At 37.5% G+C, this 24468-nt stretch overlaps 1 protein-coding gene across 2 annotated transcripts; it reads left to right on the top strand.

Moving 5' to 3' along the window:
• Positions 1–577: 577 nt before the first annotated feature.
• On the top strand, positions 578–21109 carry ANKEF1 (ankyrin repeat and EF-hand domain containing 1). 2 transcript variants are annotated; one of them, XM_090285214.1, is made up of 10 exons: positions 578–828; positions 5426–5816; positions 8048–8247; positions 8985–9134; positions 10946–11069; positions 14717–15539; positions 16983–17209; positions 18392–18555; positions 19803–19940; positions 20793–21109. In XM_090285214.1, the coding sequence occupies exons 2-10, from the start codon at positions 5471–5473 to the stop codon at positions 20949–20951; spliced, it is 2331 nt and encodes a 776-aa protein (XP_090141340.1). In that variant the 5' UTR covers positions 578–828; positions 5426–5470; the 3' UTR covers positions 20952–21109. The 2 variants fall into 2 exon arrangements, with proteins under 2 accessions (XP_090141340.1, XP_090141341.1); XM_090285215.1 differs by lacking the exon at positions 578–828 and adding an exon at positions 1491–1537.
• Positions 21110–24468: the final 3359 nt, after the last annotated feature.

Genomic DNA, 24468 nt, shown 5'->3' with positions numbered 1-24468 from the left:
GATATTAGGGTATACTTGCAGGCCCTAAAATAAAACGATCTCCTTTATACTTTTGCTCTCATTTGCATATAAATATTTTTAGGCATATATGTATCTTGGAGTATATACAAAGAAAATTTTGGGGTAGATTTAGAATAATCTACAGCAGTTATAGCTAACAAGTAGATTCACTTTTCATTTTATTATATAACTTACTGCTTTTTTATTTTACTTAAAAATTATTTTATCATGTATTATATTTATTTTACTATATGACCTCTATCTTTCTAATTATTTTTTAATGAAGTCGGGAGGCGGGAGAAGAGGATGAACGAAAGGTTTAACACCTGGGGACCTTGCATTGGGCACACCGCCCCTGCATCCACCACGGCTGTAGTGTTGAGATCACCTCCAGCATCCTGGTGTGGACCCTGCCACCTGGCGGGACTAGCGTTAGGTGGCAGGACTAGCAGAGGGCGGTGGGTGGATACGAGCCCCGCCCCGATGCTCAACTGGGCGGTTGTCCTGGCAACCGGGCCTCACTTGGTTGAAGCTCACAATCAGCCTTATCTGGGTGGCTCCTGCTCCGCCCCCTGCGCAGGGCGGATCCCGGGCCGATGGATACACACAACCCCTTCCCTGCAGCTCCGCGCGCCCGCTCTCCTGCTCTGCCCTTAGGGACACCATTGACGGCTGGGCGCCCAAGCCGTGCCCCTGGAGCCCGAGATCGCCGCTGGGGAAGGCGCCAAGCGGCAGAAAACGAGAGCTGGGACCGCCAGCCGCCTCCTGAGGCTGAGGCGCGTCGGTGCCGGGACATCCGTGGCTCCTGATCACCCCCACGACTGAGAGGTGAGCTTAGCACCTTGGTCCCTGCCATCTGACATTTCCCTTGAACTATCTTACCCACCCTGCCCTCCGGATTCTTCTGAGACTTAATGCTGAAAAGGGGCAGTGAAGAACCCCACACACTCCCGAATGTAAACGGTGGCTTGTGGGTGAGTTGAGACCCATGGAAGTTTGATTATTCATAGTGATCCGGTATTGAGGGACTTTGCTAAGTCACTTTACAAGGGTTAGCACATTTCCTCTTCACTCAGACCCCACGAATTGAATACTGTTGTTAGCCCCATTTCACAGATGAAGAAACTGAGGCACACACTCCATGGGTAACTTTTCAGATTTGTCCAACCAGTTTGAATAAATTATAATACAGAGCAGGAGGGATCACAAAAACAGAGTCCCCCAACTCCAATCCTACACTCTCCACTCTTCCAAGCATGTCTCCTCCTTCTAAAAAAACACCTTTGTCTCACAGACTCCTTTGAGAAATTGATGAGTTCCATGAATCTCTCCCCACAGGGAAAAAATGCACACGGACATGTCCGCCCACACCCCCCTCCCGCCCCCACACACAAACACAGAGATTTTCATATTTTTAAGTATTCAGACCCAAACGTGGACCTCAAGTCAAGAAATCCTGTTCTATTCCACTGTTCTGAGACTGTGCACATAAGTGGTTAGATGGTGGCTTACCTAAGTGCCACAGGGCCAGGCTCAGGTAAAGTATACCTGCAGGTGTGTGTGTGTATCTGACAACTCTCCTGATGATCAGAAATGCTACACGGTTCACAAGGAACCCAGCCCTAGAGGATAGGACTTCTGTCATTTCCTCCCGTGGGTGAGGCTCTTGGTCAGTCTTGGCGGTTGACTGTGAAGGACACTGCCTAGGGCACTATTCTCTCTCCAGCATTTTGGGGCTTTAGCTGGAAGGGATAGAAGCTATGGAACTAGCCCACAGATTGCTTAATTTGCCTTTGTAGCTTGATTGGATAATATCACATGCTGCTAATTCTGTAGGGGAGAGCTATCAGAGTCACCAATGAAGTCACTAATTTGGAAGTCTCTGTCCACACCAATGAGGTGGCATTGATTCAGTACAATCAGTAAACAATTTAGGAGCATCTTATTTTATTTCATGTAGGATGTACATCTGTATGCAGTATGACAACACTGATAATAATAGTAAAACCAGCCATAACAGCAGTTAAAATAAATTTCACCAAGCATGCAGCAAAGATGACTTCAGGACTCGTTGGGAGCCTATTTATACTCACAATTCTAATGAGTTTCCTTATCTGGTTTCCTAGTCCACACACATTATAAACAGATTAGAGGGGAAGCTAGGGACTGCAGCAAACAGGACATTAAAGCCACACAAGCCATGTGATGGCTGATGTTACAGCAGAAAAAGGAGAAGCACAAAGAATAAATAGAAGAGTGAGGAAAAAGGAAGGACAAGGCAACAGCATGCATTTGATGGTGGTGGTCACTATTCCCACCTGAAACTTCTCTTTGCTTTCTCCCAGTCTCAGTCTGCATGCATCCCCTGAAAACCCCACACCTCCACATACAACAGGCTTAGATCTCTTCCCTGAATTATGCATCCTATTGCTTTGTGGACTCTTAACTCAGCATGCCCAAAGCTTAACTGGCTATGCTCTGACCAATCTGGACCCCATCCTGAGCCTCCAATCTCAGGCACAGGTAGCCAGCTGCTCAAGCCAGAAACCTAGAAATTTTCTTTGATTCTTTCCACTCCTCAGTCTTTTAACTTTTGGTCATCTGTTGAGCAAACATTTACTGAAGCCTGCTATGAGTCAGGCTCTGGCTGGTGGAGAAATAATGGTCAAAATAATACAAAACTTCTGTTGCGTGAAGACTATATACTAGTGGGGAAGATATGCAATATGTAAATTAAATATACATAAATGTACACATCTGTAGTAATGTTATATAGAGAAGTGTTTCATTTCATTATGAAGAAAATAAAAGAAATGAAATAACATGGTGACATCAAGTTTAATGGTGAGAAGTGCCAACCAACGGAAATTCTGAGCCAAGGGCACTCCAGGCTGAGGGAACAAAGTGTTCCAGAGGCAGGAGTCAGCTTTTGTTCCATAAACAAAAAGGCCAGTATGACTGGAGATCCCTAATTCAAGCGGAATTGAAGTGAGGTCTGAGGACCAGCCAGAGGGAACTGGGGAGGTCATTATGAGGGTTTTGGGTTTTTTTTTTCCTGATTATAAGTGAAAGATATTGAAGTACTTCTAAAAGATGATCTGGAGAGAATGTTCTGACATGAGGTAATATTCTGTATCTTGACAGGAGAGTAGGTGACATAGATGTATGCATTTGTCAAAACTCATGGAATGAGGCACTTAATACTTATACATTTCATTATATTCAAATGACCAAAAAGAAAAAAAAACTGTAAACAAGTATTGATCTCCAGATAAGGTTATCTATGCTGGACTATGTCTACAGTTTACTTTGAAATGGATCAAAAAATACAATGGATAGATATGTGATAAAGAAAATCAAGCATTAATGGTAGGATCTCAATGGTGGATATATGGGTGTTCAATTTTTCTTTATGATTAAAAATAGTTATACTAAAGTTTTGGGGGCAGAAGCTTGTCTGATCTTATTTGATCTACATTTTAAAAAGATTTTTCTGGGGCTGAATAGAAAATAAACAACAGAGGGCTGCTGTGGACGCTGGGAAGCAAATTAGAAGTCTGTAGCAATGATTTGGCCTAGGATAGTACCACAGGAAGTTGATGGCAGGAGGTAGAGTTGACAGGATTTGCTGATAGATTTAAAGAGTAGGGGATCTGTGAGGGAAAGAGAATGAAGAGTAACTCCTTGTTTTTAATCTGAGTAGGTAGATGGATAGTAATGTCATTACTGGAAATGGGAAGAACTGGAGGAGGTCTGGGTGGTAGATAGCAAGAGTTCTGCTCTGAACATGTTACATTTAGATGCCTATTAAACATCAAAGTGAGAATGAAGAGGTGACTGATAGGTATATAATTTTGAAGCTCTGGGGACAGACAGAGATGCCTGTATAAATTTGAGAATGAATAAATTAGATGTTGCAAATTGGGATAAAGATCACCAGATAGGATGAGACTACAGGGGAGTGTTTGAAAACAGGACAGGTCCTGAGGGCTTAGTCCAGGGCTCTCCAATAATTAGGCTTCTAACAGAAGAAGGGGAGCCAGCAAAGGAGACTAAGAAGGAGTGGGTGGTGAGGTAGGAGGGAAACAGGCAATGGAGATACTCTGGTTGTCTACAGAGACACTGTTAAAGAAAGAACAGGTGGTCAACAGTGGAACTTACTGCCATAAGGAATGTGAGTAAAGGAGCAGATTTGTGGTGGGGAAAAGAAGGTACAGTTTCAGATTTTGTAGTAAGACGGAACCTTTTCATTGTAAATGACAGGAGCCCTGCTAACTAGCTTCTGCCAAAATAAGGTTTGGGGAAGGGTATTTTTACTCATGCAACCCTGAACATTTAGGTGGTAGGTGTCTTCTAGCACAACTGAGTCCCAAGTGCAGATGCTGCCCTCAGTCTCAGTCTTTCCAACTTGGTCTCTCTGTGACAGCCAACATGGCTGCCTGCAGCCCCGGCCCCACACCCTGCCGCTTAGCAACTGGTTAGAAAGAGTTGTCTTTCTGTGCAGTTCTGGCAAATGGACCCCATAAGATGCTGATTGGCTGATGTCTTTTTTGAGTGTATTCTTGAGACATTCACTGTACCTGGGGAGAGTGTTCACTCACACACACTAAATCTAGGTCATGAACCTGTTCCTATCACAGAAGAAAGGTTGAGGTAAAACTCATCTGATTTCACCTGATCTGCATTTATAAAATATTTTTCCGGGGATTGAAAATAGATTGGACTATAGGGAGCTGTTGTGGAAGCAATGAGACAAATTACGGGCTATGACAATGATTTGGCCTAGGTGTGTTTTGTTTTTTGTTTTTTCCCTCAGAAAAATAAATGGAGGAAAGCAAGCTTGAAATACGTACCCTGGCCTACTCCTCAATTTAAAAGTTTGGTACCTCATTGTCACATAAAATGACAAAACAATGTTATTCATCTCTCTTTGGTATCTCACAGAGCATAGTAGATTCCCATTTATAATTAGCATCTCAAAATATTGCATGTTCTTTATCACATATTTTAGCTACTAAAATGTGTATGGTCTCTACATTGTGGGGGACATCCTGGTATAGTGGGGAGCTCAAATCCTTACCTTGGCAATTTAGTTAGCCTCACCTGGTTCATAGGTAAATGAGAAGGCTCTGTCAAGGAGGGAAGATTAAGTGAGATTAACAGGAAAACTTCATAGTATTCAATTTGATGGAAAATTAGTTTGGAAATATTTTAACTTTATGCTAGTTGAAGATTTTTTATTTATATGTAATATCTATTTTCATGAAATTAGTTCCAATAAATTATGATAATAACATTTTATAAGAAACAGCCTCTCTTTAGGAAGGCTTAAAATATTATTATTTAATCAAAATAAAGGTGACATAATTAACTTTAAGTTAAAAGTTTTTGTTTTGGTTGTATGTGTGTGTGTTTTCTGCTGTAGTGTTTGTTTTGGTCCACAAAAGCATTTTCAAGAAGCTGGTCAAGTATGGCTTTAGTAGATCGGAGACTTGAGAACCTACAGATCTACAAACTTCTTCAGTGTGTTCGGAACAAAGACAAGAAGAAGATAGAGAAGCTCATCAAACTTGGTTACCCTGAACTGATCAATTTCACTGATCCCATCGATGGATTCAGTGCTCTGCACTTAGCCTCGGTTTCCAATGACATCGATATGGTCAGCTTTCTCCTTAGCCTGGGTGCTCACCCTGATGTGCAAGACCGAATGGGCTGTACTCCGACAATGAGGGCTGCAGAACTGGGCCATGAACTGACCATGGAAATATTAGCCAAGGCAAAGGCGGATATGACTAAAGTTGATAATGAAGGAAAAGGTAAAAATCCCAACATTCTATCCAGCAGATATGATTCTTTTTGTAGCCAGAAATTACTAAAGTGGACTTTTTAGCTTTCCAACTTTAGAAGTGAATTATTCCTGTACCTAAGGATACTGACTCCCCATAATTTGAAAATGGTATAGGAAAATCTTATGGAAACCTAGTCTGAGAGTTTTTTCCTTTAAAAAGAAAATTAGTTGCCGGGGTAAGGCAGGTATAAGGGGACTAACTGGTAATGGAAAAAATACAATAAAGACTGAATTTTTTTTAAAAGAAAAAGAAAATTAGAATTACACTAATCTGTGTTAGGTGGTTTGCTAAATGTGGAGAATTTTCAACATGACACATGTTGATATTGTTATTATAATCATCCATTATAAAATATAAAATCTTGTTTAGAGCAAAAAAAAGAGTGCTTTTTTTAAATTTCTTTTTTATAGTTTAGAACCTGGAGTAGTACTAGACTTAGGACTCCAGAAGGATTTTGTCTCCTCTCCATAGCAGTCTGATGTAGAAAGAAGTTAGTTACACTTGGGAATTGGAAGGATTAAGGTGGATTCTGGCAATAAACTCCAACTTTCTAGGGTCATTTTAAATAATTTGTAAATATGACTTGAAATTTGAGACATGGATGTCATTTCCAGGATTCTTCAGGTGACACAACTCTACTCCCCCCCCCGCCCCGTTCCCCTCCCTAATCTCATCTCAAGACCGAGGTCCTGGAGCTTCTTGTCCAAATCACTGCAGGTTCCAGCAGGCATTGACATAGCTTCATGAAAATCACTAAGAAAATTACCACCAGGCTTAATATAAATTGGTAGATTTTATGATTTGTCCCAAACTGTTGCGTCAAGTACCAAGCCACTTCATTAGCCCCACAGTAGAGAAATAAATCCAACTGTATAATGTTAATGTTTTCAGATAGGAACAAAATCTGCTTTTGTAACTCTCCAAACAGTGAGACAAGAAAGAATTACTTAATTACTTAATGGCACCAGGTAACAAAATAACCTTCAGGTGCATTCAGGGGTCAAATGTGTTTTAAAATGTCGTATCCAAAAAAAAAAGCAACAACAAAAACCACAGAAGCCTCTCACAGCTCTATCAAATATCACTTCCCAAAGTGTGTTTCATGGACCACTGAATCACTGGGATGTTGATAAGTGCTACATGCAAAATTGGTTCCACTGTCAAATTCATTAGAGAAACATTGGCTAAAACAAATTTAGGCATGTTGATTTCACATTTGTCAGACAGACTAATGACAGTGACATTTTCCATATTTATCTGACTGTGAAATAGTTTTTCCTTATGGCATCTCCTGTATGTGGAGTTTTGTCAAATACTACTTTGGGAAACACTGTAATGAATAGTTTACCTCCTTGAGTTTGAAACAGAGACACAAATCACAAAGAAAATGGGTTGAGAATTGTACAGCATAAAAATCTAAAATTGTAAAATTAAAAGTAAACAATGAAGGTAAAATCAGAAACAAGGTCAAGTGAATATTTGTAACAAATGTTGACAGCCATATGGTTAAAATGTAAGCTCATTGAAATTAATATTAAATCTGTTCCAGAAGATGAGTGTATCAGAAAACAATATGACAAATCACATGGGAAGAATTCAAAATATAAAATGAAATCGGAAACAAATACAAAACCTTGTTTTAAACATAGCCCCATGAATACTGCCCTATTCTGCATTCATTCTGCATAACCTTTGCTGTGCTCATTGCACCAGGTACCTCGCGCATCCTTCAGTTTGGCTGCCACTTGCCACACTGTCTTGCTTATTCCACAGTAGTCTCTCTGTCATAACATACTATTTTTCAGGAACCAATGTTTGACTCACTGCACATTGTTTCTAAAGGATAAGCAAACATTTAAATGATTAAAATACTGGCTCTTTAGGAGAATGTGGGATGTATTTCATGCCTACATCATACTTTCTCTTTGAACTATTTTGCAGAATATGGAGAAGGTAAAGCTCTAAGCCACACTTGCTTGTGATTGCCTCCTAACTCTATCGTTGGTCGAGTTTCTTTTCTGTTTTTCTGTCTTGCTGTTTGTTAGATTCAGAAGGAAAACAAAGACAGATATATGCCTTTGCTCTATAACTTTTACTAGCTAACTATGGATTTTTAAATTGTTCTTTTTACTTTTTATCTGATGGAAAGTTATAGAGACTATTAATAAGTATTCTTTGGGGATTCTACTTTTCTACAGGTATTTTGTTTCACTGCATTTTACCTACTAAAAGGCATTATCGCTGTGCATTGATTGCCCTGGAACATGGTGCAGACGTTAACAATTCTACTTATGAAGGAATCCCAGTATTCTTTAAAGCTTGTGAAGAAGCATATGATGTTAAAGAAATATGCCTGACATTTTTGGAAAAAGGAGCCAATCCAAATGCTTTCAACTCAGTATGACTATTCCTGTGATTATAAATATTCATTTTTTTTCAGTTATAGAGTTTTATCGGAGTTATTTTGCATTTAAATATGGTAAAATTATCCTGTTAGCCTATAGATAGTTCATTTCTATTCAAAATGCTTTAAGACAACATACTTTTATTATATTTATATTACTGTAATCCTACAGTCTATTTTCTAATTATATTTGGAAAATTGGTATTTATTATTCATAATGTCAAAAGAGCATGTTAGAAAATAGACAAAGTATCACTAATGCCTAATAAAATTCTTATCTTTTTGAAAAGAGGATATGTGGTTATGCTGTTTCCTTTATTCATTTTGCCCCCTCTCCTCATCTGGCTAATTTTATTGAAATGTTTTATCTTCTAATTGTTATTTTGAACAATAAAATCAGATTTTCTTCTCATTAGAAAGTACCTATAATCTAATTTTAGCATATATTTTACCTTCTATTCTTCTTTTTTGCACTACAATCTCTTCAAGAAATTCATTTTTCTCACAGGGACATCTGGCGTGATCTTGACTTTAATTTTAGAATTCTACATTTTGGATATTCACGCATTGTACTAGCTTCATTTTTCCTATTTGTTACATAAAACTAATGAAAATGTAGAGAACTACACATGTCAGTGACTCTAAGGCCAAATGAATTTAGATTGTATTTATACTGAATATGTCATTTAACATGACAGCTATAAACAGCATTTGATCTGTTTCATGTCCAGTCCACAGGCCGCACAGCTTTAATGGAAGCGTCAAGAGAAGGAGTGATAGAACTAGTTCGAGGGATATTGGAAAGAGGAGGTGAAGTGAATTTATTTGATCATGAGAGACAACACGCTGCACATTTTGCTGCCAAAGGAGGCTTTTTTGATGTAATGTACTTTTTGCTTTAAAATTTGTTGCTAAAGATTTTATCTCCTTTTCTTCAAAAATTGTAAATATCGTGTAAGTTACATTAAGGCAGATTTTTTTCTGCGTTACCATCTTGATTTCCTTAAAGTTTCTAAAATTATCGGCAGCCGTCCGTCTCGAGAGACGATGGTGTAGCTTCTTTAGAGTCTATCTGCACCGCCGAGAATGGCTGTGCAGTCCGACTCGGGAGTGACACGGTATCTGTCTCCTCCCGTGTTGAATCGACATCTTGCGATGACGCTGGAGTGTCCTCTCCAGTGAAGCTGAAGCTACAGAGCCTGGGCAGGGTGATATGGAGGGCCTGCTGTTGCCCATGCAGCAGACCCCCCCTCTCTTCGCAGCTGAAGGGTCCAAGGGAAAGACGGAGTCAATACAGCTTGGCTTCAGGTGCGCCGCAGGAGTTGCCGGTGTTGACTACAACGTCAAACCGCCTTAGGGACTCCGGCTCCGGATTTTCTGTCGGGGTTTACTCCCTTAGCCTTTCCCCTGAAGAGGTATGCCGCAAGGCAGCGGAGGTTTTTAGGAGTCAGAGTTTTCCTTCTCTGATGTGCCCTGACTGGAAGATCGAACCAGCGACACTTAGCTCGCAGGCCGACGCTCAATCCACTGAGCCACACCAGCCAGGGTTCTAAAATTATATATTATGCCAAATATTATTTTCTAAAAGATTTTATTTATTTATTTTTAGAGAGAGGGAAAGGGAGGGAGAAAGAGGGAGAGAAACATCGATTGGTTGCCTCTTACACACCCCCAGCTGGGGACTTGGCCTGCAACTATTACATGTGTCTTGACCGGGAATTGAACTGGTGACCCTTCAATTCACATGCTGGCACTCAATTCACTGAGCCATACCATCCAGGCACCAAATGTTATTTTAAAAAAACATATTGTAGCTCTTTATTTAATTTTATCTACTTGCTAATTTATACATTTAATAATACTAATGGTATTTTTTTTCTGTATTCTTAACTGTGACAATTTTAAAATTTTGCCTGCTGGGGCTACTGTGTTTTTTGCCTCATTACATATTAAAATCTTCAAAATATGTTATGAACTAATTGTGGGGCAACCAATGCCAATATACCCTTATCCCCCTGATTTTTGTGTGCATCTAATGACTCACTTAAATTTTAAACTCTTAAGTATTCTCATTGTCTGGACATATCAGCAAAGGTTACCTTATAGGTACAGACAGTTACACTGCAGAACAAAATAGGGACCAATGTTGGCCTTACTTTTTAAAATTCTGAATTACATTTAAAATTTCTGTACTCAATTTTTTCCGAGTTTTAATATAGCTACCATTATCTTTGTCATTGAATCTCTTCCCTGCAATAAAAATACGCATCACAATAGAAGTTACATTTGGTAAAGAATTTCTCCCCTGAAGATATTTGCCATAGTCGGAAACTTTCTAAAACTGTTTAGATTTACCAAAATGCTAGTGCCCCAGCTGAATATAGTTTTTTATACCCTAGATCAATGTTGTTTGATAGAAATTTGGGAAATGATAGAAATGTTCTATATCTGTATTGTACAGTAGAGCATAATATAGTAGCCACATATGGTTTTTGAGTACTTTAAATATGGCTAGTGAAGCTAAGGATGTGTATTTTTAAGATTTGTTTTGTATTTAATTCATTTCAATTTAATTTTAAATAGACACATGTGGCTAACATGTAATGTATTGGATAGCACATGTCTAAGTGCAGTCTTCATTCAGTAAATGTACGCTCCTATTCCTCTACATTATCCACTATCTATTTTGCAGATATTGAAGCTTCTTTTTGCCTACAACGGAGACATGGGGATGATTGCAATGAATGGGAACACCCCCCTTCATTATGCTGCCATGGGTGGTTTTGCAGATTGCTGTAAATATATAGCTCAGCGAGGTAAAATTGTCTAGCAATTTTATGCTTGAATCATTTATGATTTACCCATGTTGTAGATCAGCAATTTTCAATTTTTTCCTCTCTTGGCACACATAAACTAATTACTAAAATATATTTTTTGCTGATCTGACAAAAAATAGTTATAATTTTGATTTATTTACACTAGGTGGCTATTGTGTTGGTTGTTGTCATTTTTTTTATTTGAGAACCTAAAGGGAAAAGAGATCAGTGCCCCTAACTAAATAGTCAGGTATTACGTATTTTAAGAATTCTTTTGGCACACTGGTAGAAAACTGCTGTTGTAGATAAGTAGAGAATTTAGGACTGTCACTTGTCAGTTCCTTATGTTTTTCAACTTCACTCATATATGTAGAAGGAGAATTGATTCTTTTTCTTACTCTACTTTTTGTTAAATTATGAATCTGGTATTAAAAGTGATAAAAATCCATCTTCCCAAATATTTTTAGGTTATTGTTAAAAATCTTATCATGAGTCAACAAATTATTCTAAAATATTTATAGTTATTAAACTCCTTTTTTAAAAAATATGAATATCCATCTAAACAAGAACACAGAAAACCATCTATTTTAATCTTAATTCTTAATTATTTTATTAAAAACATTTTATTATGTCAAGTGCAAAGATAACTTTTATGGATAATTTGAAATGATGGGGGCAATATTATATAGAGAAATAAGAAATAAAAATTTTCATAGAAAATTTGAAATATAATGTTTATTATTTTAGCTTTTCCTGTAGCTTTTAAGTAATTTTGGACTATAAATTATGTTATATAGTTCTTAAAATGATAATATTAACTAATTAAGTTTAAAGAAATGGGTCATTTTGGTGTTAATTGCATGCTAATTGAATGTACATTAAAATTTTAGAGATGGGACTGCATTCTGCTGAACGTTATGGTAGTGGTTTTCTTTTTTCAATTTATGAGAAATAGACAAAACTTAAAGTTCTATGACTAATTAGAGCAGAGAAACTGCCTTTGCTTTGCTGTCCTCCACACAGGCACAACATTTCAGAAGTCACTGGGACCTGGAGATCCTATAATGTAACCACTAATATTACAAATAAGACTACTATGCCTGCATAACTAATAGTGCAATAATTGATTTTCTTTCTCCAGCCTCCAAAATAATTAACAGTTTTAACAAAGAAAGGAAAATATATCAAATGCATAAATCATCTCAGTTTAGTTTTCAAATCTGTCACAATCAGCAATTTATTCCATTTTTTAAAAATATGCTTTATTGATTATGCTGTTACAGTTGTCCCAATTTCTTTTCCCTTTGTTCCCTCCACCCAGTGACCCCCCTCCCTCCAGTGGTCTCCCCCGCTTAGTCCATGCCCATTGGTTGTGCATAGTCCTTCTCCAACATTTCATTTTTAACATGATGTATTTCTAAAAACTAAGGATCTGCCCAGATTGAGACAAGCTTCTTCAACTTTAACATGTCGATTGCTTTCTTATTGGGACAAATGTGACCAAAAATATACTTGATTGTTCACATACTCCTGGAATAAAGTCATAGAAAGCACATTGAGAAGCAAAGGGCCAGAGCTTAGGCCATGCCAAAGGACTTATCCAATCATACAGAAGATATTTATTTTTCTGGAAGAGTCATAAGACTAAACTGTAGTTTTTAAACAAATGTCTGAAAATATTCCATGTTCCGTAGCATGTTTAGAAGTACAATAATGTCACCAGATCCTATGTGGGTGACCCAATTTCATAGCAGCAGTTACCAGTTATATTTCCACCTTTAAAATCTTAGATTTAAGTCATCAGAGCACAAAAAAATATATCATTAGCAATGAAATGCTCATTTCTGAGTCAACTCTGTGGGTTTAGTCTCTTCTATACTTCAGTGTAAAGGCTGAATTCTTTTCCCACATTAAACTATCTTCCTCAATAATGCTCCTGTTTTGCCCTGTCCTGTCACTGGAGCAAGTTACAGGTCCCTGTAAGCAGTGTGAGCACCATGTCCAGGGACAGAGGAGGGGAATTTGGAGTACTTCTCCTGGAACACCCACCCCATGAAGAATTCGCCTTCTAGTGGGCCTTTGGCTGCTGGTGTTCTACTGCACCAGCCCCTAAAGTTGAGTATCTTGTCCACAGAGGAACATAACTCACAAAGGGAATGAATGGATCTTTATTTACTAATCATAAAGGAGGAGACAAAGTCTCCCAAGGCAAAAAGAAAGGAAAAATGCCTTCAGATCTTTAAGTTGGGATGTTGGTCTTTTATCCACATAAGGTTTCTAATTAGGAGAAAACTGGCAGCAGAAAAGGGCAAGCTAAAGCAGTTTTAATCATCTTGGGATTCATAGTGCTAGGGTAAATACAGGAGTGGTGTGGGAGATGGTATATAACCTCCCAAACACCCTGAATAAGCAAAAAAAACCTCAGTAAAAACAGCATAGAATTCATATGAAATCATTTGCTATGAAATAATACTATCAAGAACCCTTCCCAATAAGTCAATGTTCCTAAAACTGTTCAATATAGAAATTTTAGAATCTTAATTGTCCCAATACACTTTATCTATCAATAATAAACTTATCAGTCTGATTATAAATTTTTTAAGTTTAGCAATACTAAAGGAAGTATTAATCTTGAAAAGCATTGGTGATTAATTTTCTTTTTGGAGAGAGAGAAAACTATAAAGTGTTGGAGAGGCATGTTTTATTTTTACGTGCAGCTGCTATATGTTTTGGTTGCTAGAGATACTGATTGGGTAGCAATTATTATTATTTTTTTTATTATGTGTTGTTGACAAAGAGAAGAGTCTTCTAGAGTCAAAACACTAGAAAAGCTTCTTCATAGTCTGACATATACATAATGGACTTTTAATGTCTCACAACACTTATTAATAGACAACATAGCCTTCCTGATAGCATTAAACAGACACCCCCACCTTGACTCATAAAGTTAATTTATTTAGAGAATACTTACATGTAATCTTTGTCTCATGAATTTAAGTAAGGAACCAAAAAGGAAAATGAATTTAATATATAATTTGATCGAACATAATACTGGAATCCTTTCAGATTTCATGAAAAAATTACCATTTCCTCTGTTAGATTGTTCACATGACCTTACCACAAAACAGCAGATCTACATATATAAATGACACATTAATTCCATGGAGAATGCGATAAAATGTGATTTAAGATTGCACATATTTATAGTCATAATTATTCAGAAAGAAACAGGCATTGTTCAGCATTCTGAGTTCCTAAGGGCCCGTTTAGTCTGTCTGAACTCAGCTTCTTTCTGAATTCCAATGTCACCCTTATTCTTTTCCTGTTTGACATGAAGACCTCTTAGCAAGTATCCTAATATGGTATTTGTTTTAAATATCTGTAGGGATTAATACCCTACTCTTTTGGAGGCAGATAACATAAATTGAAAATATCTCTCAGAATTCACCAAAGCAAAGCACATAAATAAATAAATAACAGCTTAATTTTATAATTATAATAGCTAAATGTGCTCATCTCTATATATGAGTAATCTGGGGACAAACTTTTAACTAATCATTTGAAACGGAAACAGCTGGATGAATGTCATTTGTAGAGCCATGCAGGTGACTTGGTACCATTCATAACAATGATGCTTCACATTTTAGGATGTGACCTGAAATGGAAGAATTTAGAACATAAAATACCCAGGACTCTGGCTAAGGAACGTGGCTTCAAAGCAGCAAGCAAAGAAATAAAACGGGCAGAGCAAATTGCTAATAAACTGGCCCACCCAGGAGTCAAAAATCCTAATCCACTCTGGGCCCTTCGACTTCACGACTGGTCAATAGAACATGAGGTTTTCCTTCGGGAAGCTTTTTCATTTGTGGACAGGGGAGATGGGACAGTCAGCAAGGAAGACTTTGTGATGGTACTGGAAGAGAGGCAAGAGTTTGTCAACTCAGAACAGCTGTCTTACATAGCTCAACTTCATGAACAGTTCCGGGGAGGAGGGGTCAACATTAATGATTTCTTTAAGGGAACCAGATTTTTAAACAAGTCTTATGTCTTGGGATCCTATGGGCCTAAGAAAAAGAAAAAAGGGATAGCCAAAAAAGCAAAAAAAGGCAAGTTTGTTTTACCCCTCCCAATCTGCATCATTCCTGACAATGCATTTCCACGCCGCAGTAATGGTGGGCCACCATATTACATGATTGAAACCTACAAGAATGTAACTGACTGCAATCGGTTTAATCGGGATCATCCACCAGAACATCCCATTCAGGATGACTCTGCTTGGTACATTGATGATCCAGAGAAAGAATTTTCAAATATTAATTTTATTACCAAGGCAGGAGACCTAGCTTCTTTGAAAAAGGCATTTGAATCAGGAATACCTGTGGATATGAAGGATAATTATTACAAAACACCACTAATGACTGCTTGTGCAAATGGAAACATAGATGTGGTCAAGTTTCTTCTTGAAAAAGGGTATGTTTTTGGTTGGGTAGGGTTTAAATTTTCATGAGTCTTCATATTTCAAAGAAGTGAAAGGAAAGCTAAGATAGATTCAATTGCAGAATTTTAATAGCACCAGAAAATGCTTTACTCCTGAAGCCTAGACAATAGGTAGATCTTATATAGGAAACCAGGCTAATGGGAGCATAGGCGTGTGTGACACAGAGATGGCTTACAAATAACAGCTATGCACAAAGTGAAGGCCAAGAAGTTTTCACTTGGGGGGTAGAAGAAACCTTCTGATTGGGTATCACTGCCCTCCCAGGAAAAGTTAATTTGGTCTCAGTGCCTTACCTAGTTGGTGTGGAGATGCTTTTCATTTTATTTTATTTTATTTTTATTTTTTTTAAACTTTAAAAATGTATTGTGGTAAGAACCTTACATGAAATTTAGCCTCTTAACAAATGTTGTGTCCAATATAATATTATTAACTATAATGAGAATGTTGTACAGCAGATCTCTAGAATTTATTCATTTTACGTGGAGTCACTTTTTAATCTGCTTCTTTTTGTGTGTGTAGGGGAACCCCAGCAAATTCCGACAAGTGGGGTATTGGCTATAATGACTAAAGACATGTTTGATGCCCTTTTCCAGAGAGAGCAACCTTTTCCATGGCTAATTTGTAAATACCTTTAAAATATCAAAGCATGATATTTTCATTTAACTTTTTAATCCAAAGCAATTACTTGGGCTTAAATCCTTTATTTACCATAGCTAAATAACCTGGGATAAGTTTCATAACCTTTTTGTGCCTCAGTTTTATTTTAATAATGGGGCCTTAATGGAACTCGGCTCACAGAATTTATGGAAGATAAAATTAGTTAAAATATGTAAAGCACTTATTAGCACACTAATTCCATACTTAATAAAAAGTATTGTTATTATTACTATAGATGTTTAATGTCAAAAAAGGATTCAGATGTGTATAGTATCAGGAGGGAGTATAAACCTACTAGTGAGAATTCAAACTTTTGGGCGTGAGTCTTTACAGAGGACTAAAATTTAAAATAATAGATTATAATGCTTAGAATTTTAATGAAGGTGCATTTTAAAAAATTCATAGTGTGCAGAAATAGACACAAAAATGAAATAATACAACATATTTCTTCTCACCTTGATCGTCATCAGATTCAGTTTTATAATTTTTCTTGATTTTAACTTTTGCAAAATTATAACCCCTCGGATCCTAAATACTTTAAAAACTAAACAACATGTATATGCATACACAAAGTTAAGACTGCCAGATAATGCAGAATACTTGTCAAAAAAGTATGACACAGAGTTTAACTTGACCCAAAGCTTCCTTGGTTTACAGTTGAACAAGTTGATAAAACTTTATGAAGGCTTACTTACTTTTAGCCTCCAATGCTTGGAATAACCCATATTTTTAGCTTGTGCATCTATCTTATCTCGTAGGGCTAACGTTAATGCAACAGATAATTTTCTGTGGACTCCGCTTCATTTTGCATGTCATACAGGCCAACAAGATATTGTTGAGCTTCTTGTTAAATCTGGAGCCCTGATAGATGCAGTTTCAATCAACAACTCAACTCCTTTAAGTAGAGCCATTGAGAGCTGTAGACTGGATACTGTCAAATACCTACTTGATATTGGTGCTAAATTCCAGCTGGAAAATAGAAAAGGTATGTGTTCATCTTATTGATGGTTAGGGTTAGGAAAGGAGAATTTAATGTTTGATTTCAAACCTCATCTTATTCTATTATTATAGGACCACATTTTCACTGAATTATTGCTGCAAACATAAGCCTGAGTTAAATGTTATGGAAATTTGTCTTATACTCAGTTTTTTGCAAATCACTGACGTTAAAGGGTCAATCAATTCTTTATATTTACAATCTTTCATGGGCTGATACTTTTTCCAAGTACAGTAAAAAATGATTTGCTAGAAAAAAATGAAGTGAAAAAAGCCCACGGAATACAAGCTCAAACATTTAAAATTAGATTCAAATGACAGAAAACTCTTCTATCAAATGGCTATTGAAAGTTTCAAATACTTTTAATTCCTGAGCTTATTTCATTGTGGACCAGTAACCATTCATTTGCGGACTTCACCAGTGTACAGATCACACCTTGACTTAGTTATCACACTGCTTTAGCTGTCATTTTCCAATAACTTGCATAGTTTAAAACTTCTGCATTTTGATTGCCTCTAAAGCTGAATTGAGGCTCTCTCTAGGAAGAAACTGGAAGGTCTACCTTATAAATATGAAGAATAAAAATTCCTTTGTTAAATATTTGAGCTCCTTGCTTGGAGGTATCATTTTCTTATAATGGAACTCATTGCTTCCTTTTGATCAGGGAGCATTAGGCTGTGTCTGAGACATGGGTAGTATTGTGCCAGGCCTGCCTGAGGATATTACGGTGTCATAAATCCTAGCCATCTGCATAGAGCACTTGTGACCATCAGTTTCCATAAGCCTTTTAGAATATACCTCCTTACATCATGGAAGGGGGAAGACAACACAAAATTGTCACATGAAAGGAAACGTGCACAGTGTGGAATGAGAACCAGGAATCAGATATTGAAAATATAATCTGCCACTATGTTTTATCAACTTTTTAAGAAATGTGCTAAAAAAAGTTAATAAAGAAAAAACATTTTTCCAGTAAATGGCATTTTAATTATGAAATTTTAGAGCTGGGTCCACCTTTGAGAATATCTGATCTAGCCCTGTGACCATACACATACCATTTGCTTGAGAAGCACACTTACTAACACATGCTTAGGACTGATGTGCTGAGGTTTTCCTAGATGTTTTATTATTAAGATGTTTATTATAGCTCTGAATTTATGTTTTAAATAGGGCACACTGCCATGGATGTTGCAAAGGCATATTCTGACTATAGAGTAATTGGTTTGATTAAAGAAAAGCTAGATAACTTGCCCAAACCAGCAGAAAGTCAAAAACTGAAAGGCAAGCCACCTCTTAAAGTGAAAACTGAAGGCACTGAAATTAAGAAAGAAGAGGTAAGAAAAGCAATTGGTTGCCCATTAGTAACTAAAATGTCTTAAAAACTTTTTGGGGAATGGGGCAGTGTTACATATTGTTACATCACATGGGCCAAATAATAGGCAATCTATATTTTTAGCACCATTATGCAATACTTCAAAAAATATCTAGCAAGAAAATTATTATTACTAAAAAATCTAAAAAGTATTTCCTGCAAACAGAATCCATACAAAATTCAAGTTGGCTCAGCCAAATACAATTAGAATGTTGAAGAAAAGAACTGATATTGGATATATACATATTTGTATAATATATATATATTATATGAATATTTGGTCCTGCATTATACAGATTTGATGAGATGGCTCAAAAGAGAAGGAGGGTAACCCTTACGAGGAATGAAGTAAATATTTTGGTCTTAATATTTTTTCATACTCATCTTAAACCGCCCCTGCTCCAAGGAATTTTAATGACTACCACTGAACCCTGGGATATGGAGACACTTATAACATTGGATATCATGCAGTATGACTCTAGGAGGTTTAAGTTCATCAAATTGATGGATCCTGGTAACCTGGAATGGTATGGGTGCCTCTAAACAACCAGGAGAAAGTTGAGATTGTTGATTATAGGATTTCTGAGACATCAAGTCTTTGTCATTAGCAGGGAAGCTCTAGGTGCATTTCTAGGCTAGAAGCTTCTTTTAGGGGAGCAGAAGGATCCCTGGGAGATTCTTGCAGACACCTCACAAAGGGTGAAATTTAAGAAGGAAAAGCTTTAATGTTATCAAATGGAAAAAAACAAGTGTAGGCACTATGAAGTGGATAGAGTGAAAGGATTGTAGGCAGACAGTAGAAAGAAACAAACATGGATGACAAGATTAAGAATTGCCAGAGGTGAAGGAGGATCAATCAGCTAAAGCTCCTACTGTATATACCATCATTATTTCAGTAATTAATTAATCATTTTTCACTATGAATGGCCATGGGTCAAGAATGGATATCTTGAAGACTTACAAGATCTGTCATTGATACTGCTAATTAAATAGAGTTAAACAAGGCAAATTAATTATCTCTCCCTACCCAAAGTTAAAACAATATTCTATTTCATTTAAGTTGTAAGTTATGTAGTAGCATTTTTAGTTTTTATTTTTCTGGCTTCTGAGTGAGATGTAGAACAATATATAATGTTAGAGTATATATAAGCTTATAAAATTGATAGGAATTTTTTGTTTGTCTGTTTGGTTTTTTTGCCTTGCTTCCAGGAACCACTTTCATCAGTTTATACTGTACCAGCCATAGTGGAGGAAAAGAAAATGCGTAAGGATAATGTGGTTCATTTCAATTCATTGATTACCAGTGGTTATACCAAGAAAATAAATATCACATTTATCCCACGGAGGGTAAGTACTTAGGAAAGAGTTTCATAATGTGGTATAAACTCATAATGTCATTTTTCAAATACTTTTTACACAGAACACCCAAACAAATGTCCAAAGGTTATTTTTCATAGTTACTATATAAATGAAGAAGGTGTCCTTTTGCCAGGTCCTACTACTTCTGATTCATTAAGTCCAACTTGTTTGGCTCCCAGTATCTGGTCGTCTCTATTACTATTTCTATATTGACATTTTCACTTTCCTTCAAAGATTAAAGTCTTCTTTGGTCAATTTCATTCCCCATAGCCATTTAGCCACCAAATGCTATAGATACTTTTTCTTAGTATGTTAAACCCAACCCTTCTTCCTTGTATTTGCTACCACCACTAATTAGGAGTGGATTTATTCAGTAGCTACCTAAAGTATCTACAATTAGAGGTAGAGACATCTTTGGAGAATAAGAGTGATCTTGCCAATCAATGTCCATCAAACCATGCTGAAAAAGAGGTCACCCACCACTTTCTCTGCTTTCTACCATGAAAATAATTTTTATTTACCCCGAAGACGTAATGGTAGTAAACCAAAATGATGCTCTAATTCCATTGCTTTCTGCTTTTGACATTCTAAAAATGAACAGCAGCTGGCTCAAAGATCATGATAGAGGTTGAAAGAGCATTTCGGTTGTCCAGATAGTCATCATTAGAAATAGTGATGTCCATGTAACCACTGACATCATATAGAAAGGAAAAAAAAGTCAAAATAGATTTAGAAGTTAATTTGATAGTTTTAAGTTAACCATATTGAAAATCGTCTGGATATGGCATGTTTAATGGCTGTCATATTGACAACTGCCCTGGATGTGGTTGTTTATTTAAGATTTGGAGTCCTGAAGCCACAACGGCAGAGCTGATCAGGAAGAGAGAGCTGCGGAGGGAGAGGTTCACTTATGAGGTGGACTTTGAAGACTTCATGATGCCCTTTCAGAAGAATATCACAAAGAAAGCTCAAGCATTGGAGGCTGCTTTCAAGAACTAAATCACAGAAGTTGTGTCTTGGGTTAAACATTTTGAGACCCAGAGATCAAACTTTGGAGAAAGTAGATATTTCCAGCAAGGCCAAAGCAATCCACAAAATAAGTATTTATAATCAAATATTTGTTTTTGCTTTAACAGCTATAAATATTATGAGCTGTCTAGAAAGATGTTTTTTATTTTGTAATTTCATGTTATTTTGGATAAATTCACTATCTTCTTTAAGATTATAGTGGAATAAGTGGCATTTTGGTTGTAAACATAACTTTTTGTTAAAAAAAATTATCAAATGTACACCATTATGTTTGCTAAAGATATAATTCTGGAAATTGATGGAAACAGTTTAATATTAAGGAAGGGAAGGAGTTTCTAGTCCGTTAAGGAAGAAATTTGTTTTACACACATCATCAGAAGTGATGTGTAATGGGTTAAGTAAACTTTGACATCTCTGGCAGATACTGTCAGCACTCCAGCCGTTTCTCCTCTGCTTCAGGATTGAGGTATTCTCAGATTTGATTTCCAGATGCTGGAATGCTGCCTCTGACATTTAAATGTGTACACTAGGGTCCAAAGTACATGATCATGAGCGCCTCCTGGAAACAGCCTTTAAGTACTGACTGAACAGATTCAGTGTATTAATACCCCAACTCTCTCACCATTCTGGTGAGAGTTCTAAAGTGCATGTTCTCACACACTTCCAGAGCTCCCCAGGGGATTAAAATCAAATGCCCACAGTGATGATTTGTGTCATAACACCCTTTATTGCCACCTTTTCTTTCCTGTTTCCTCACTTTTCTCCAACCTTTCTGGTCTTTGTTGTACCTAAATTCTTTTCTCAAGGTTCCTTTTTTTTTTTTTGTATATTTTATTGATTATGCTGTTACAGTTGTCCCAATTTCTTTTCCCTTTGCTCCCCTCCACCCAGCAACAATCCTCCCTCCAGCAGTACCCCCCCCTTAGTCCATGTCCATGAGTCATACATATATGCTCTTCTCAATATCCCCCTGTCCATTCTGTACCCTCCTGCTATGCTTCTTAAGTCCTGCACCATTTCCCTCCCTCTAATCCCTACCCCTTCCCAGCTGACCTCCCCTCACATGCTCCTCATACCTATGATTCTGTTCCCACCCTGGTTGTCTGCTTAGTTTGCCTTTGTTTCCATTCCCTAGCTTCTGTTGTTGATAGCTATGATACTGTTTTCATTTTAATGTTCCTAGTTTTGATCTTTTTCTTAAATAAGTCCCTTTAACATTTCATATAATAATGGCTTCGTGGTGATGAACTCCTTTAGCTTTACCTTGTCTGGGAAGTGCTTTCTCTGCCCTTCCATTCTGAATGATAGCTTTGTTGGACAGAGTAGTCGTGGTTGTAGGTCCTTGCCTCTCATCACTTTGAATGTTTCCTGCCAGTCCCTTCTTGCCTGCAAGGTTTCTCTTGAGAAATCAGCTGACAGTCTTGTATGTACCCCTTTGTAGGTAATTCTCCCATTCTCTTTTGCTGCTTTTAAGATTCTCTCTTTATCCTTAACCTCTGGAATTTTGATTATTTTTGTGTCTTGGTGTGGTCTTCCCTGGGTCTAGTTTGTTTGGGACTCTCTGTGCTTCTTGGACCTGTATGTCCATTTCTTTCCCCAAATTGGAGAAGTTTTCCTTTATTATTGTTTCACATAATTTTTCTATTTTTTTTTCTTTCTTTTATTTTTTGGTTTTTCAATTACAGTTGTCCCATTTTTCCCCCATTGCTCCCCCCACCCAGCCCATCCCTTCTCCCACAATCATATCCCTCCCCGTTGTCCATGTCCATGAGTTATTCATACACGTTCCTTGATTAGACCCTTCCCTTACTTATCCCCCTTCTCTCCCTCCCCCCTCCCCCCTATTGACTGTTATTCTGCTTCTTGTTCTATTTAGTTCATTTGTTTGTGTTGCTCTTTAGTTTCCTGTATTAGGTGATATCATGTGGTATTTTGCTTTCTTTGCCTGGCTAAGCATAATTCTCTCTAGTTCCATCCATGTTGTCACAAATGGCAGGAGTTCCTTCTTTCTTTCTGCTACATAGTATTCCATTGTGTAAATGTACCACAGTTTTTTGATCCACTCATCTACAGATGGGCCTTGCTCTCCCTCTTCACCTCTGGTAACCATATGATTTGGATGTTGGCATATTTAAAGTTCTCCCAGAGGTTTCTAAGCCTCTCCTCATTATTTTCAATTCTCGTTTCTTCCTTATGTACTGGTTTACTGTTTATTTCTTCTTTATGTTCCAATTTGTTTATTTGAACCCTGGTTTCCTTTCCTTCACCATTTGTTTTGTGTGGATTTTCCTTCATTTCACCCAGGATAGCCTTCATTCTTTCCCTGTCCTGTTTAATCTTTTCTATCAAGTCTGTGAGCATCTTTATCACCAGTGCCTTTAAACTGTGCATCTTTTAGGTTCGTTATCTCCTCATCTGTTAGGTTCACCATGTGCTCGTTGCTTAGTTCTGTCCCTGGGACCTTAATTTTCCCCTCTTCTGGGTCATACTTCTCTGTCTCCTCATCTTTATAGCTTTCTGTGTTTGTCTCTGTGATTTGGGTAGGGCTGTCACACCTATTACATTATAGGGGGCGGAGCCTTAGGTATTTGTTAGTGCTGGCCACCCATTTCACTGTGTTTTGGTGCTGTATGTGAGGCAGGAGTCTGGGGTCTGAGAGGGGACAGTGCAGCTTGTCGCCGCTTTTCCAGGCACTTCTCCCCCTTCCTGTACAAAGCAAGCTGCCTCTTTTTTGAGACTGGTAGCTTCTTCTTCCACCCCAACCCCCACTGGTTTTCACAGTCAGAAGCAATGTGGCTCTATTTTCCCTGGTGCTGGAACCACAAGCTACACATTCTGGTCTGGAGCTGGGATTGCTTCTTGGATTTAAGCTGTATGACTATGTTTTTCGCTACAGCTACAGTCACTGTACTGCTAGCCGCGCCCGCCCACTACGCTTTCACCAGCCACTGCTGCCTCTAGCCATGCAGCCAGGCATGCTGCCTGCCAAGCACTCCCCCTACAGCTACTGCTCCACTGCTCTTTCTCTCCGTCTCACCTCTGCCCCTTCTACCTTTCTGGCTGATTATTTCTTCTTTATTTCTTTGCTGAACTTCCCTGTAGTTTTGATTTTCTGGATTTTCTGTTTTGTTTTGTTTTAGTTTTTAAGTGGTTGTAAATTCCTTCTTAGTAGTGAGGAGATGCAATGCATGTATTTATCCCTCCATCTTCACCAAGGTTCCTTCTTTAAGGACATAAATTAGGACAATGTCTATGTTATTATGATTCTAAATCCCCTAGTAAATATTTTTAAAATGCATTCCCTTATCTTCTGTTTGCAACAAAGTAAACATTTCCCCATCTTAGAGGGTTTTTCCCCAGGGTCTTAAGCATTTGAGAAGCAGTTCAAGTGGTATTCATACAATACTTGATACTTTAGACAAAATTTCCAGATGCCATAAAAATATATATGACAGGGAATGACTAGATATTATATATGACTTTTTCT

Source organism: Furipterus horrens, unplaced genomic scaffold (assembly GCF_987537825.1).
Source record: "Furipterus horrens unplaced genomic scaffold, mFurHor1.1.pri manual_scaffold_8, whole genome shotgun sequence".
In the NCBI taxonomy this organism is placed as follows: domain Eukaryota; kingdom Metazoa; phylum Chordata; class Mammalia; order Chiroptera; family Furipteridae; genus Furipterus; species Furipterus horrens.
The sequence above is the reverse complement of the archived record's forward strand: the minus strand, read 5'-3'. Positions and strand labels throughout refer to the sequence as shown.